Genomic DNA, 15342 nt, shown 5'->3' with positions numbered 1-15342 from the left:
TAAAAAAATCAAATAGGGAATTCCCTGGTGGTCCAGTGGTTAGGACTCAGGCGCTTTCACTGCCGGGGCCCGGGTTTGATCCCGGTTGGGGAACTAAGATCCCGCAAGGCACTCAGAGAGGCCAAAAAATAAAACAGAATAAAATAAATAGATAAGTCAAATAAAAGTAAACTAGCATTCACATGATTAAAAAATCCAAAAACTACAGAAAGGCCTAAAACGAAAAGTAATTGGCCCCATTTTCCTCCCCCACCCTGGCTCTCATTTCCCCCAAATAACTACTCCAAACAGTTTCTCTGGTACCTCAGAACCTGAGGAAAGGAATACAGCCCTGCCAACACCTGGATTTTAGCACAGTGAGACCCAGTGACACCCATTTCCCCTAACCTCCAGAACTGTAAGGTAACAAATTTGTGTTGCCTTAAACCACGAAGGTTGTGGTCATTTTGGGGGGCAGCAATAAGAAACTAATACAAACTACTTGAAAAGGATACATATTTTTACTCACGAATGTTATTTCTATAAATTTATCCTAAGGAAATAACTGAACAAAACATGTATGTACATGAATATTCACCAGAGCATTAAACACGAAAAAAATGGCAAAGAGCATAAATGTTCAACAGGAAATTATCTAATAGGCTGCAGTATGTACAAGTAATAGAACAGGGACCTCCCTGGTGGCGCAGTGGTTAAGAATCCGCCTGCCAATGCAGGGGACGCAGGTTCGATCCCTGATCCGGGAAGATCCCACATGCCGTGGAGCAACTAAGCCCGTGCACCACAACTACTGAGCCTGTGCTCTAGAGCCTGTGAGCCACAACTACTGAGCCCGTGTGCCACAACTACTGAAGCCCATGCGTCTACAGCCCATGGTCCACAACAAGAGAAGCCACTGCAATGAGAAGCCCACGCACCGCAATGAGTAGCCCCCGCTCGCCGCAACTATAGAAAGCCCACGTGCGGCAACAAAGACCCAATGCAGCCAAAAATAAATAAGTTTATTAAAAAAAAAGAACAGTATGTAGCCATTACAATTTATGTTGCCCTACATATACTGAATGATATCTTTATATCCACAGAGTATTGTCATAAAAATATAAGATACTATTTTTATCCATTTTCTATTTAATATATCCCTATGATACATCATATAATTTCATTCACAGATATTTCAGCATATAACTTAAAAGGACTCAAAAAAGAAAACCGATGAAACTATTTTTATACCAAGAAAATTAACAGTAATTTCTCCTTAATACCATCAAATAACCAATCTGTGTTCAAATATCTGTCTCAAAACAATTTTAGTTTGTGCAAATCAGGACCCAAGTAAGATCAATACATTGGAGCTGGTTCACATGCCTCTTAAATCCCTTCTAATCTATGCTTCTTCCTCCTTTCTTTACCTTTTTTCCCCCATGCAGTTTACTTTACAGGAAACAAGTCTTTTATCATGTGATTTCCAGTCTCAGTACCATTTACCATGCTCCCTCGTTCCTTGTATTTTTCTGTATATGGGTAATTGGATCTAAGTATTGGTAAGATTCACATTTGATTTTGGACAAGAAAACTTGGTAGATGGTGCTATCTTCTTCCAGCAAGAGACCTGGGAGGTCTCTGTAGATACAGTTTATGGTGTATTAAGTATTTATGGATAGGGAGGGTGGGAGGGAGGGAGACGCAAGAGGGAAGAGATATGGGGATAAATATATGTATAGCTGATTCACTTTCTCATAAAGCAGAAACTAACACACCATTGTAAGGCAATTATACTCCAATAAAGATGTTAAAAAAATAAATTAAATAAAATAATTAATTAATTATTTTTAAAAAGTATTTATGAACAATTCTCAGTTTTGGAAAATTGAATCTAAGTTTGTTTAGATTTGCATATATTTAACAAGTAAAAAGTATCACGTCTTATTGACCTGCTGAGAAACATATGCTGACAAATGGCAGAAATGTCATCACAGGAGGATGTTTTACACATTTCTTCAATCCTCAGCTTACCTCACCCCGAAAGCCATAGGTAGAAATATGAGCTAAATCCTCAAAGGACTGCAGTTTACTTGTGGTGAACCTCTCACACACAATCTCCAGATCTTCTTTCTAGAAGATGCAAAAAAATCAGTGAATAATTATGTTACTCATTTTTCCAAATCTTTTTTAATTTCCCTTTTCTTGATTGAATCCAGGAAGACATTCCTCTTGGGAGAAGAGTTCTAAATCAGCAGGAGCCTCCTCTCTGGGCATCCAGAACTCCATCAGTCCTGCTGCACCTTCTTCCTCTCTCGCCTCATTCCTCAGCCTCGTTTGCTGCTTCTGTCTCATCTCCCCTGAGAGTGGATAATTCACAGTTCCATCCCTGGACCTCTGCTCTGTCTACACTCACTGTCTTGATGATCTCACCCAGGCTCACAGATTTTACAAAACTCATTACTGTATTAGAAAACGTCTTTATTAAAAATCTATAGGTACATATAACTGTAGTAATATATACATGACAAGATTTACCATTTTAACCCTCTTTAAGTGTACAGTTCTGTGGCATGAAGTACATTCACATTGTTGTGCAACCATCACCAACATCCATGTCCAGAACTCTTTCATCTCCACAAACAAACTGTACCCATTAAACAAAAGCTCTCGGGACTTCCCTGGTGGTTCAGTGGTTAGGGCTTCATGCTTCCATTGCAGGGGGCAAGGGTTCAATCCCTGGTCGGGTAACTAAGATGATCCTGCAGGCCATGCGGCGCAGGCCCCCAACCCCCTGGAAACCACCATTCTACTTTCTGATTCTATGCATTTAACTACCCTAGGTACCTCATACAAGTGGAATCATATAGTATTTGTCCTTTTGTGACTGGCTAATTTCACTTAGCATACTGTCTTCAAGGTTCATCCACGTAGTAGCACTTGTCAAAATCTCACTCCTTTGTAAGGCTGAATAACATTCCATTGTATGTATCTATCACATTTTGTTTATCCACTCATCTGTTGATACTTGGGTTGCCTCCACCTTTTGGTTATCATGAATATGTTGCTATGAACATGAGTGTGCAAATCTCTTCAAGACCCTGCTTTCAACTCTTTTGGGTATATACCCAGAAGTGGAATTGCTGGATCATGTGGCAATTGTTTAATTGTTTTGAGGAATCACCATACCATTTTCCACAATGGCTGCACTATTTTATATTCCCACCAGCAACATGCAAGAGTTCCAATTTCTCAACATCCTTGTCAATATTTTTTTTAATTTTTATTGTAGTTGAAATATTTGGTTTTTATTAATCAATTAATTATAACAGCCATCCTAGTGGATGTCAAGTGGTATCTCACTGCAATTTTTATTTGTAGTTCCCTAGTTACCAGTCATGTTGAGCTTCTCTTTATATGAGTCTCATGGCTTTTAATACCATCAAAATGCAATACACCAAATTTTTATCTCCAGACTCACACATGTATCCAACTAACAGGCATCTTAAGTTCAACATACCCCAAAATGAATTTCTGATCTTCCCCCAAACCTGCTTGTTCCATAGCCTTCCCATCAGTAAATGGCAACTCTTTTTTTTCTATTTGCACAGGCCAGAACCTTGAAGTCATTCTTGACTCCTCTTTTTCTTACTCCCTGTACAAGCAAATTCTGAGAGCTTTGGTCTTCCTCATCAACCCAGAATCTCACAGCTTCTTACATCTCTGTCACAACCAAACCGTCCAAGGCACCATCACCCCTCTCCTGGACTGCTTCAAAAGCCTCCTCACTGCTTCTATCCTGTCCTGCTAGAGTCTATTTTCTGCATTGCAGACAAAAGAGTTCTTATAAAACTTGCCAAAGCATGTCACCTCTTTGCTCAAAACCCTCTAAAGAGTATCCCACCTCATCCAGAGTAAAAGCCAAATATTTTACAACATCCTACAAGGTCCTACATGCTCAGCCTGGTTATCCTTCAGACCTCATTTCCTTTTAGGCTTCCACTCCCTCCACCACCCATTCTAGACACACCAACCCCCTTGCTAGTCCTTAAGCGTGTCATGCAAGCTTCCATTTCGTGGTTTTTGTGTGTATTGTTCTCTTTGCTCAGGACACTCAACCTTTAAAGCTTCATGACTCGCTCCTTGACCTCCTTATTCTCCTGAACAGTGCCCAGCATGGAATAGGTACTCAATAAATATTTATTTTTCAAACAATCCCATCCATAAAAGCCTAAAGTTTCCAGAACAGGGAAAAGTCCCACCACTTCCTGCAGATGTAGCACACGAAGCACACAAACATCCTGCTGCTCTGAGGTTTTCCTTACCCTGATCCCGGTGCCATTGTCTTGGATCTGAATCAACTTCAGGCCTCCCTCTTTAATAACCACTTGAATACTTGTGGATTTTGCATCTAAACTGGCAAATCAAACAAAAAAATAATAATTTATTAGTCTGCAACTACTCTAATGCACATATTTTAATACGAGTCAAGGGATAAGAACAAATTCCAGACAAATATAAGATTCAGTGTGTTTTCCCTTTGTCTCACAGGCTCTGTGACTACACTGTTATCAGTTTACATGCTGTGTGAGAGAGAGGGAAGGAAGAGAGGGACGGAGGGGGGAACCATCATTTCCAATAGGACATTCAGCAACATTTCTGTTCCTCTAGGAAAAAAAGAAAGGGAAGTTAGAAGTGGGACCTTTTAGCACATGCCTCTTTCTTACCTACTTTTCAACTAATTCTACCATCTGTTACTCAAACTTTATTCAGCCTCAGGTTCCTAAATGACCCTTATAAAATGTCATTAAAAAAGATTCTAAATGTTTTTCTCCACTATTTTCTTTATGCAAATATATTTATGTTGGAGGAAAGAAAAAATGGCAGTGCAGAAAGTTCTTTAAGAAGTCAACACATCTTTTCATTCCTTCAAAGAGTAACCTACAAGCATAGAGCACCTACAGAGCTAGAGATAATAAATCCAGACTGAGGCTGCATGAGAAAGAGAAGTTTCCTCCTCCTCACACAGAAAATTCTTTATTCAGAAATAAGATATTAAGTTACTGAAATATTAAAGATCTTTCTCAGGAGCCCCTGAATTGAAGTTGTACTTAGCCGTCTTGACTTACGTATTAAAAAGAGCGTAACTGGACCCCATACAAAATCTCTGCTTAGAGAATTATAATCCACTGATCTAATATGTGTAGCATTGCTGTAGTTTTCTGGCACAGTACAGTAACAGGCCAAAATCGTTCTGTCAGTTAATTCTAACACTGTAGAAACAAAAGCCAGCCTTTGTGAATTTAAAGTCAAAAGGAGAAACCGTCCCCAGTCTCCCTGTTCCTTCTTTTGTCTACCTTCTAATTCTCTTCCTTTCTCTCAGTGGTCCTTTCAGACCCACTCTTCTTTCAGTCCCATTACCCACAATGGTTGTTTGTGTTTTCACAACAATCCCTTTACAAACCTACCAATCTTCGCTGGGACATTTTTTTCCTTTTAACGTATAGATTTTATTAACATCAATGCATTTTAACACAAAGGATCTGACATAACGTTTAGGGACATTATGAGCCTCTGCTCTTTTTAAAGTTTACAGTTTACACCCAACTTTCTTTCCACGTTTTTAATCTCTTCCTTCCACAAGGTTTGTGTGACAGTTCTAAACTTCAGAATCCATAAAATCAGATATCTTCGAAGTGACCCCGCAAAAAGTAAAGGACAGGAAAATCCTAAGTGGGGTCAATCACTTGGCAATAGGGAAATCACAAGTTAAACCCCAAGTCCACCGTCCTCTCCTAAAATCCCAGCAATTTATTTAGAATAAAACTCAAAATGAACTGTACTTCTGAATAGATGGATGACTTCTGGAATAAGCAAGAAACTGATAACACATAGTACCCTCTGAAGGATGAAGGAAGTTTTTTTCCCTTTTTAAATTATAAAATTTTTATACATTTAAAAATCTGCACCGTCCGCATATATAATTTTTAAAGGACTTATCTTAATGGCAACATGAAAATATTGCGTAACCCTCTCCTTGCCCCGCAACAACCCTAAAGTCTCGCGAGGACGCTCGAGGACCCATGAGGGGCGAAGGCAAGACCCCCGGCCTCCGCCGCCGCGGCCCTGCGCCGCACACGCCTTGGCTCTGGGCAGGGAGGCGTGTCCGCCCTATCCTGAGCATCGGCCCGTTAAGTCGTAGCCTCTAAGGAAGCCTTGACTCCCTTCGTACCAGTTCTCAATCATCTCCTTGATGGCATTAGCCGGGCGCTGGATAACTTCCCCTGCCGCGATGCGGTTCACCACTGTCTCGTCCAGCCGCCGGATAATCCCCGCTACCAGCGACATTTTGGCGCCAGAGGAGCCCGAGTCACGGCGAGAAGCTAACTGGAAGTGCCTTCAGCCAATCCCCTTAGAGACTCGTGCCCACATCTTTCCATCAACTCTGCTGACGCCGTCCTGCCCCACCTTCTAGCCGCAGCGCCGCTTCCGGGCCAGTGAGCTATTGATTGGGCAGCTTGAATGCCAGTCAAGTCCGTGAGTTCCGGTTCTCTTAGTCCCGCCCTAAAGCGGCTTCAGTCCACTTTGCAGCTAGAAGGATGTGCGCCTGCGCACTAAAAATCGCTGTCCACTCTTCCTATTGGCTCATGTCTGGGGCTGAGGAATACGAAATCTCCAGCCAATAGGAACGGAGGTGTCGGAGCCGCAGGTTGGTGTCCCCAGCTGGGGTGATCTGGCGCAGAGTGGAGGAGGCGCTTGGGGCTCGCTCCTGCTCCTCCCCTCTCCTTGCGGCCTCCCGGAGGTCGGCCCAGCTCCTGTGGCATCCCGTGAAATGTGGATGACGCCCAAGAGGAGCAAAATGGAAATCGACGAGTCTCGGGGGTTCCGGGCCGAGTGGACCCAGCGGTACCTAGTGGTGGAGCCTCCGGAGGGCGAGGGCGCCCTGTGCCTGGTGTGTCGCCGCCTGGTCGTAGCCACCGGCGAACCCGACGTCAGGCACCACTACGAGGCCGAGCACGACTATTACGAGCGGTATGTGGCGGAGGGCGAGCGCGCGGCCCTGGTGGAGCGTCTGCGTCAGGGCGACTTGCCCGAGGCCGCCCCGCTCACTCCGGAGGAGAGAGCTGCTCGTGCAGGTCTCGGGCTCGCCCGCCTCTTGGCCTTGAAGGGTTGCGGCTGGGGCGAGGGGGACTTTGTACACCGGTGCATGGAGGTGATGCTGAGAGATGTGCTGCCCGATCACGTAAGCGTTCTGAATGGCATTGATTTGTCTCCGGAGATCACGCGGCAGAGGGTCCTGGATATTAACCAAAATCTACGCAGTCAGCTTTTTAACCGAGCCAAGGACTTTAAAGCCTATTCCCTTGCCTTGGACGACCAGGCTTTTGTGGCCTATGAGAACTACCTCCTGGTCTTTGTCCGCGGCGTAGGCCACGATTTGGAGGTGCAAGAAGAGCTTCTGACCATAATCAACCTGACTCATCACTTCAGTGTTGGTGCCCTCATGGCGGCAATCCTTGAGGCCCTGCAGACGGCAGGGCTTAGCCTGCAGCGGATGGTTGGACTGACCACGACCCACACTCTGAGGATGATTGGTGAGAACTCAGGACTGGTGTCATACATGAGAGAAAAGGCTGTAAGCCCCAACTGTTGGAATGTGATCCATTATTCAGGATTTCTTCACTTGGAACTGTTGAGCTCCTACGATGTAGATGTTAATCAAATCGTAAATGCCATATCTGAATGGATAGTTTTGATTAAGACCAGAGGCGTTAGGCGGCCGGAATTTCAGGCTTTACTAACTGAATCTGAATCAGAGCACGGTGAAAGGGTTAATGGACGCTGTCTGAACAACTGGCTTAGAAAAGGAAAGACTTTAAAACTAATATTTTCCTTAAGAAAAGAGATAAAAACATTCTTGGTTTCGATAGGGGCAACAACGGTCCATTTCACAGACAAGGAATGGCTTTGTGACTTTGGCTTCTTGGTGGATATTATGGACCACCTTCGAGAACTCAGCGAACTATTGAGAGTGAGTAAAGTCTTTGCTGCTGCTGCCTTTGACCATATTTGTGCCTTTGAAGTGAAGCTGAATTTACTTCAGAGACATATCGAGGAAAAAAATCTAACACACTTTGCCACCTTGAGCCAAGTTGTTGATGAGCTTAAAGGGCATCTTCAAGAAGACGAAAAAATACTCGATCCTGATAGGTATCGAGTGGTGATCTGTCGCCTACAAAAAGAGTTTGAGAGACATTTCAAGGACCTCAAGTTCATTAAAAAGGACTTAGAGCTTTTTGCAAATCCATTTAGCTTTAAACCTGAATATGCACCTATTTCAGTAAGGGTGGAGCTAACAAAACTTCAGGCAAATACTAACCTTTGGAACGAATACAGAACCAAAGACTTAGGGCAGTTCTATGCTGGATTGTCTGCTGAATCTTACCCGATTATCAAAGGGGTTGCCTGTAAGGTGGCATCCTTGTTTGATAGTAGCAAAATCTGTGAAAAGGCTTTTTCATATTTGACTCGAAACCAACACACTTTGAGCCAGCCATTGACAGACGAACACCTCCATGCCCTGTTTCGGATTGCCACCACTGAAACAGAGCCGCTTTGGGATGATCTTGTGAGAGGAAGAAATGAATCAAATCCATAAACTTTTGTAGTACAACATTGAAACACTCAGCAAGAATCCAATTCTAAAAGCAAACATCTGTTTGATTTTCAAGTTTACTAATTTGGATTGTGGGAAAGCACCACATTATTCATCCAAATGAATCACAATTCAGATTCTTCAGACATTTTTTTTTCCATCTCAAGAGGCAGCATGGGACTGAAACATGCAGACCTTTTTTTAAAACTTAATTTGATGGCAAAGTCATTATCTTTTGCTTTTATGATATAACTGTTTTTAAAGACATTTAGTACTAATAATGTGAGTTGAATTAGAAGTCTGTTTTTAAGGTGTTTCGTAGAAACTTTAGCTCTTATTTTAACAAAGTGTTAAAATTCTGATGCATATAGTCGGAAATTATCAACTGCTTAAATATATGTTTGAGCCAGTTTGCAGAAACTCACATAGCAAGTGCAGAATTTTCTGAAAAGGAGGAACGTGCATACAGTGGAGGTATTTTGTCGAACTATCAGAATGTTTGAGACTATTTTTTTTAGACATATTTCTGAGTCAAAGTAAATATTGACATATTTCCTCCTTCTCACCTCCCTCCCACCCGCCCTAGCGATAATGATATTACTAATACAGAAAATAAGTACGTAAAATTTTAGTCAGAGGAGCAAGAATTTTTTTTAAATTGCTAGTTTAGGAGGCTTCCTGCAGTCTGGAGATCAGACTAACCAATTTTTGGAGGTTTCCCCTGAATTTTTCACAATTGGGTGCTGTTTTATGAGCTTGCCTACTAAAGGACTACGGTAAGTATAGACTCTTAGGGGTTGCCCACTAGTAATTCTTTTTTCTACTCTAGACAGTTTGGCCCTGTCAAAAAAGGATGAGGAAAAAAAGATGTTTGCATCCCAGGATCAGGAGGTGTGAGATATTTTAGCTAATTTGTCCCATCTGCATGAGTGTTGCAGCTTTATAAAGAAATCCTGCTTAAAGGAAACCCTTTATTTTAAAGTGATATAATATCAAATGTTGTTTGTTGCTGGAAATGGATTTATTATAAATTTGACACTATCCCACACATTGTGTATTTAAGACAGTGCACAAGTGGAAATATTTAACTCTCAAGAAGCAGCTTTATTTACAGATTGTAGCACTTCGTATTTCTAAGTGATACATCTGCTTTGTGCTAAAACAGTAATTTTCAAACTTATGTTAACCATGAAAAGGAAATCTTACAGTAAAGCCAAATATGTGAAATGATTTAAGAAGAGGACCCAACTTAGAGATCCTCTCAAGTACAACTTGAAAACTTGTGTTCAAGTCCTGTCTTAACTATTGTAATGAATTTTTGTGTGGCCACTAATTCAGCAAATTCAAGGAACCAGAATACAAACAAGAATTTAGAAGGAACTGAAGCCTGAGCTATCAAAATAGATGCCATAAAGAGCCCAAGAACCAAAATTCTGCCAGTGGTTCTCAACCAGAGACAGTATGCCCTCTTTCCAGAGGATGTTGGGAGACATAAAGGGGACTGTTTTAATTGTCACACTTATTGAGGGAAGTTCTGCTGGCACGTAAGCGTGAACGACACCCCATCCCCCACAGTGCATAGGACAGCACAGCACAATAAAGACTTATTCCTCCCAAAGTGCCAGTAGACCCCCTGTGTAGATCCTCTTATATTTCGAGGGACAGGGCAAATTACCGGTAGAAGCAGAATTAGAAGGGCAAGTTGGGAAAACTGATAATACTTGATAGGGGAAACTAATTCCAACATTCCAAGTTGGCTGGTAAGATGCAATCAAGGCCTTGCTAGGTTCTGGTAGCTCACAATAGCATTTATAAATCAGTAATTGGTATTGAACCAGATTAAAGGGCTCTGTTCTATTATACATAATTGGTTTAGGGCAGAAAAGAACGTGTAATGTATTACTAAAATACGTAGCAAGAAGGGTCAGGTTAAGATTTGGGTTAACAGGAAGTAAACTTAAATATCTGGAAAAACAACATAGTGAAAAACCAAACAACAACAACAAAAATCTACCGGTAATTTCCCAATAGTTTGGAGTATTGTCTTTCGTGGCAGGTGCTTTATTGAAAGGATAATTGGAAGACCTGAAAGCTGCTTTGGCTTTCTAACCCCAGTTCCTTAAATATTGAACTCTTGTACATTTTGTGAAGTTCCACTATATATTTTGCTTAAGGTAATAATAAGATTAGTTATATAGTCAGTGAATGTGGGGGAGGCATAAGCTAAGAATTTTAAATTCACCCTGAACAATAGAGAATTACCATAAACTAGTCTTTGTAAAAAAGAAAAACAAAGTGTGTATTTTACTGTTTTCTGTACTAAGTAATTCTGTAGCTGCATGGCAGTCTTTAAAAATTTCTTTTTATAAAATAGTTGTTACTTGTCCTGTTGTATCAGTGAATATAGTTAAAATAAGTAGTATTTTTAAAAAACTCTATGTCCCCATATCTCCCATTCCTACTAGTTTTCTTAAAAGATTTGTCTGTGTTTCCACTCTCCCATATTGCTACTGAGACTGCTCTACCAAGCTTACTAAGTCCTTGTCAATATTCCTACCCTCTTTACACCACTGGCCACCCTTCATTAAATACTTGTTTAGTTTGGCTTCAGGGAGATACCATCTCCAAGTATGCTTTCTCAGTCTTCTTTGCAGGCACCTCTTTCCCTTAAACATCTGTGTCCTTGGGATTTTTAAATTTGGTTTTAAGCTGTCTTATTCTCCATCATCTCCGTAGCTGATCTCTTTTTTCTTTCATGGCTTCACTTACCAACTTTACGCACATGACTCCCAAATTCATATCTCCTTTCTAGACCTTTCCTGATTCCTATATCTAATTGCTAACTTAAGTCCACTTTGCTGTCTCATAGGTACCACAACATGTCCTTGACCTTGCCCCCCAGACCTGCTCCTCCTTTCCTGGTCCCTCTCTCGGTAAACGGCACCACCACTGCCAACCATTCAGTTGCCCTGACCCAAGCCCCAAACCCAGTTAGCCATGACTTTTCCCTCTTCATCCATCACATCCACTCACACACACCTTTCCGTTAAGTCTGTTGCCTAAACTTTTCTTGATTCTACAATGCTACCATCCTGATCAAGGCCATCAACCTACCTAAGTTATAGCACTGGCCTTCTCAGGCTCCATTTCTCTGGTTGTGAGCCCTTTCACACTGCAGCCAGATTGTTCCAAAAGACGTTATCTGTCATATCACTCCTCTGCTTTCACCACTGCTCTTGGGATAAGGCTGTTCAAGTTTCAGTTTATATGCCACTTCCTCTAGGAAGCCTTCATCAATACCCTCTAGACTAGGTGCCCCTACTGTGCACTCCCTAAATACCCTGTTCTTCCCCAGCCGTATACTTAGCACACTTTGTTGTTCCTTCTTGTTGATCAGTGCTAGACTGTAAGCTTCACAAGGACTGGGACCATATATATGCCTGCGCACTGCTATATCTAGTGCTTAGCACAATGCCTGACATTTCAATAAATGTTTGGATGAATAAATACTTGTATAGTGCTTTATGATCTTTGCAGCCCTTTCATAGTCTCCTTTGACCTTCACAGTGGTCCTGCCGTACCTGCTTGCTGGGTAATTGTTATCCACATATTACAAATCAAGAAATGAAACTAAGTTCTTTGTGACTAGGGAATTGTATTCCTAGAATTTAGTTCAGTGCTTGGTGTGTGGTTCAAATATTTACTATGTGAATGTTGTTGAGGAAAACAACTTAGATTGCAGTTTGCCTTAGTAAACGTAAGTAGTAAAGCTGAGTATACTCACATAAATCCGCCATGTAATATTGTCTTTACCTCCTTGATGTAGAAGTCTTAATTTTTTTTTTTTTAATTTCTAAAGGGAGGCTTGCAAAGGAACCTGGATGAGAAAGATTGGACAACTATTTAGTGGACTAAAACAATACCTCAGTAATTAAAAAGTTGCATTCAGTATTGGAAAAAGATAATGCTGCTTAAGAGTTAATATCCATTTTCCTTCTGTAAGCATCAACCCTAGGAGAAAATGGCATCTTATTTACTTCTTCTTTTCCTTTACAGATAATTTCTGGCTCTTCTGGGATTTTAAAGTAAGTAAATTTAACAAAATGTTAGAAGAATGACTCAGTCAGCCCTTCTGGTCACTAGATATTCAGTTCACTTGCTTTCCTACCTGCAGAATGTCCTCATCACCTCCCCAAGGAAGGTAACCCGAAAGTGACATCTGGTCAATGTGTACTTCTTAGATTTGCTATGTTTCTTTGCTTTCTTGTTCACATGCCTCTCTGAACTTACTTTCTGGGTAACTTGGGCTTTCAGGCTTTGTGGGAGAGCCATACCCTTAGTCTCTTTTTCCCTGAGCCATTTGTTTCCAGTTTAAGGGATTAACCAATGTTACACTCTTCGTTGGACTTTTAATCTGAGGCCCATTAATTAATTCAGAGGTTTTAACAGTAGGTGTGATAGTCATCCAGTGATTTGATCCTTGCTGCAAAAGTGGGTTTTAGTCAACCTTTGGCATATAGGATTTCTCACTTTTATCTCTTTGTAATTGAGAAGTAGCCTCTTCCTACCCAGTAAGTACTTGAGTTTGTGAACTCTCTTTATTCCCTTGCTTTTTTGCTTGCAAACTGATGAATTCTTTTCTGAGTTCATCTCTTTCCTGTCTATTTTGTCAAATGGGGCCAACAGCAACCATAACATATTTTGTTTTCTTGTCTTTTTTTTTTTTTCTTGAGTAAAGGATAGATTCTCTGCCTTCCAGATTCTCTCGGGACAGTTTCATCACTCCATTAACATGCATCGCCCCTGCATAAGTTATTTCTTCCATCTTCCACTAGCAATTCCTGAATGCCTGCCAACTAAGCCAATGTTCAGTACGCTAGGTTTTTCGAAAACAGAACCAGTTTCTGTATCAGAATGGGCTAGGTTGCTGTGCGGTAACAACCCCAAAATCCCAGCTTTTCTCTTGTAGCTTGGCTAGGGGCTTTGCTCTAAGTCAGGGATTGAAGAACTATGGCCATGGGCAAAATCTGTCCTGCTGCCTGTTTCTGTAAATAAAGTTTTATTGGAAAATACCCTTGCCCGTTTGTTTATGTATTGTCTGGCTGCTTTTGCTCTACAGTGTCAGAGTCGCGTAGTTGTGGAAGAAAGTGTCTGGCCCACAAAGTCTAAAATATTTACTGTGTGACCCTTTACAGAAAATGTTCACTGATCCTGCTCTAAGTGGTCCTCATTCTAGGACTCAGGCTGACCAAGCAGTTGTCATGTATGGTGTGGCTACTCATTTTGGGAAATGAAAAAGTCTGACAAATCACTTACAGGCCAGCCCTTAAAGCACTTTCACTGGCCAAAGGAAATCACATGGCCACACCAAAGTTCAAGGAGGAGTGTAATCCTTCCTCGTGCCTTGGAAGAGAACCCGAAATATTTGGAAGACAATACTACCGACTACACATATAGTTATATCTCCCTATTTGTAAAATTTCTTTGAAAGTATTTTTTCTTTTTAATTGAGGTGAAATTACATTCAGTAAAATGCAAATATTTAATGTACACCTCAGTGGATTTTTATATACACCCTTGAACCCATCACCCAAATCAAGATACTGAACATTTCTAGTACCCCAGTCAGTGCCCTGTGCCCCACCACACACACAAATAACCGCTATTCTGACCTTTATCACCATGGATTACCTTTGTCTGTTTTAAAGCTTCATGGAAATGTAATAATTATATGTACTCTTTTGTTCAACATTGTGTCTGTGAGTCATCCATGTTGCATGTAGCAGCAATTCGTTTTTTACTTCTGTGTAGTATACCATTGTATGACTTATACCACAATTTATGAATCCATTCTACTGTTGATGGAAATTTTGGTTGTTTCCAGTTTGTGGTTATTATGAATAAAGTTGCTATGAACATTTTTGTGTCTGTCTTTCAGTGAACGTGAGCACCCATTTTTCTTGGTATTCTCCTTGGTATATACCCTGCTTCCACACTTCCCTCATAATTATTCGCACAGCAACTAAACTGATCCTTATTTTTAAATATAAATCAGCATGCCAGTCCTCTGTTCAGAATCCTCCAGTGGCTTACTATCACAATTAGAATAAGATCCAAGGTCTATCATGGTCTGCAAGATCTGTACCCACACACACCCTTTTTCTTCCTACCCCATCTTACGTCATATCCTTTATCCCTTCCCTTCCCCCAACTTGCTCTGCTGTGTACTAGACATTGCTGGTAAATTGGGGATTGAAGATAAATGGTTTGAGCCCGTCGTTAAAGTGGTTGTAGTCTACATAGATAATTTTAACAAGCCATGACACTGGTTTATGTTAAGTCAATTACTAGTTCTGTAGGGAATAAGAGGCAAATACGCCCTATGATTAAAATAATTAGTATAACATAATTTACAGTAATATTTAACTCCTGGAAGGGATTTAGAGAAGTAAGATTAAAATGTAAAACCCCGTTGATAAATTCAAGAAATGTGTAAGGTCTCGCATTTTAGTTCCACTGATTATGAATTAGAGTTCACCAACTTGGTTTATATTATTACAATTTACTATTACATGTTCACTTCCATGAGGGGTAGGTGGGGGCTGAGAGGGGTGAACAGGGGTGAGAAGGCATTGGAATAAATAAGTGCTGATATTAAGCACAGTCCAAAATAGCAGTCATAACAAAGGCCTCCTTAAATTATTGGT

At 41.0% G+C, this 15342-nt stretch overlaps 2 protein-coding genes across 7 annotated transcripts in view; one reads left to right on the top strand and one right to left on the bottom strand.

Annotated features, from left to right (window-relative positions):
• MLH1 (mutL homolog 1) overlaps nucleotides 1–6438 on the bottom strand; it is a 50252-nt gene extending 43814 nt beyond the window's left edge. Inside the window, exons 1-3 of the mRNA XM_028168862.2 lie at nucleotides 6212–6438; nucleotides 4305–4395; nucleotides 2014–2112 (exon numbers count right to left, since the gene is read on the bottom strand). Of these exons, the coding sequence (XP_028024663.2) occupies nucleotides 2014–2112; nucleotides 4305–4395; nucleotides 6212–6327 (306 nt within the window). The 5' untranslated portion in view covers nucleotides 6328–6438. The remainder of the gene's footprint in view (nucleotides 1–2013; nucleotides 2113–4304; nucleotides 4396–6211) is intronic.
• Nucleotides 6439–6476: 38 nt separating this feature from the next.
• EPM2AIP1 (EPM2A interacting protein 1) lies at nucleotides 6477–14553 on the top strand. Of its 6 annotated transcripts, none has more exons than XM_057554820.1 (3): nucleotides 6477–8917; nucleotides 12692–12720; nucleotides 13374–14553. In XM_057554820.1, exon 1 carries the CDS (start codon nucleotides 6812–6814, stop codon nucleotides 8636–8638), a length of 1827 nt encoding a protein of 608 aa, XP_057410803.1. In that variant the 5' UTR covers nucleotides 6477–6811; the 3' UTR covers nucleotides 8639–8917; nucleotides 12692–12720; nucleotides 13374–14553. The 6 variants fall into 6 exon arrangements, with proteins under 6 accessions (XP_057410803.1, XP_057410804.1, XP_057410802.1 ...); XM_057554821.1 differs by having other exon boundaries at nucleotides 6477–9411; nucleotides 13831–14553; XM_057554819.1 differs by having other exon boundaries at nucleotides 6477–9411.
• Nucleotides 14554–15342: the final 789 nt, after the last annotated feature.

Source organism: Balaenoptera acutorostrata, chromosome 10 (assembly GCF_949987535.1).
Source record: "Balaenoptera acutorostrata chromosome 10, mBalAcu1.1, whole genome shotgun sequence".
Classification (NCBI taxonomy): domain Eukaryota; kingdom Metazoa; phylum Chordata; class Mammalia; order Artiodactyla; family Balaenopteridae; genus Balaenoptera; species Balaenoptera acutorostrata.
Note: the sequence above shows the minus strand (reverse complement) of the source record. Positions and strands in the feature narration are given on the sequence as shown.

Bases quoted from the DNA above. Each gene is read 5' to 3' on its own strand.
- EPM2AIP1 (XM_057554820.1), top strand. From the start codon at position 6,812: ATGTGGATGACGCCCAAGAGGAGCAAAATGGAAATCGACGAGTCTCGG.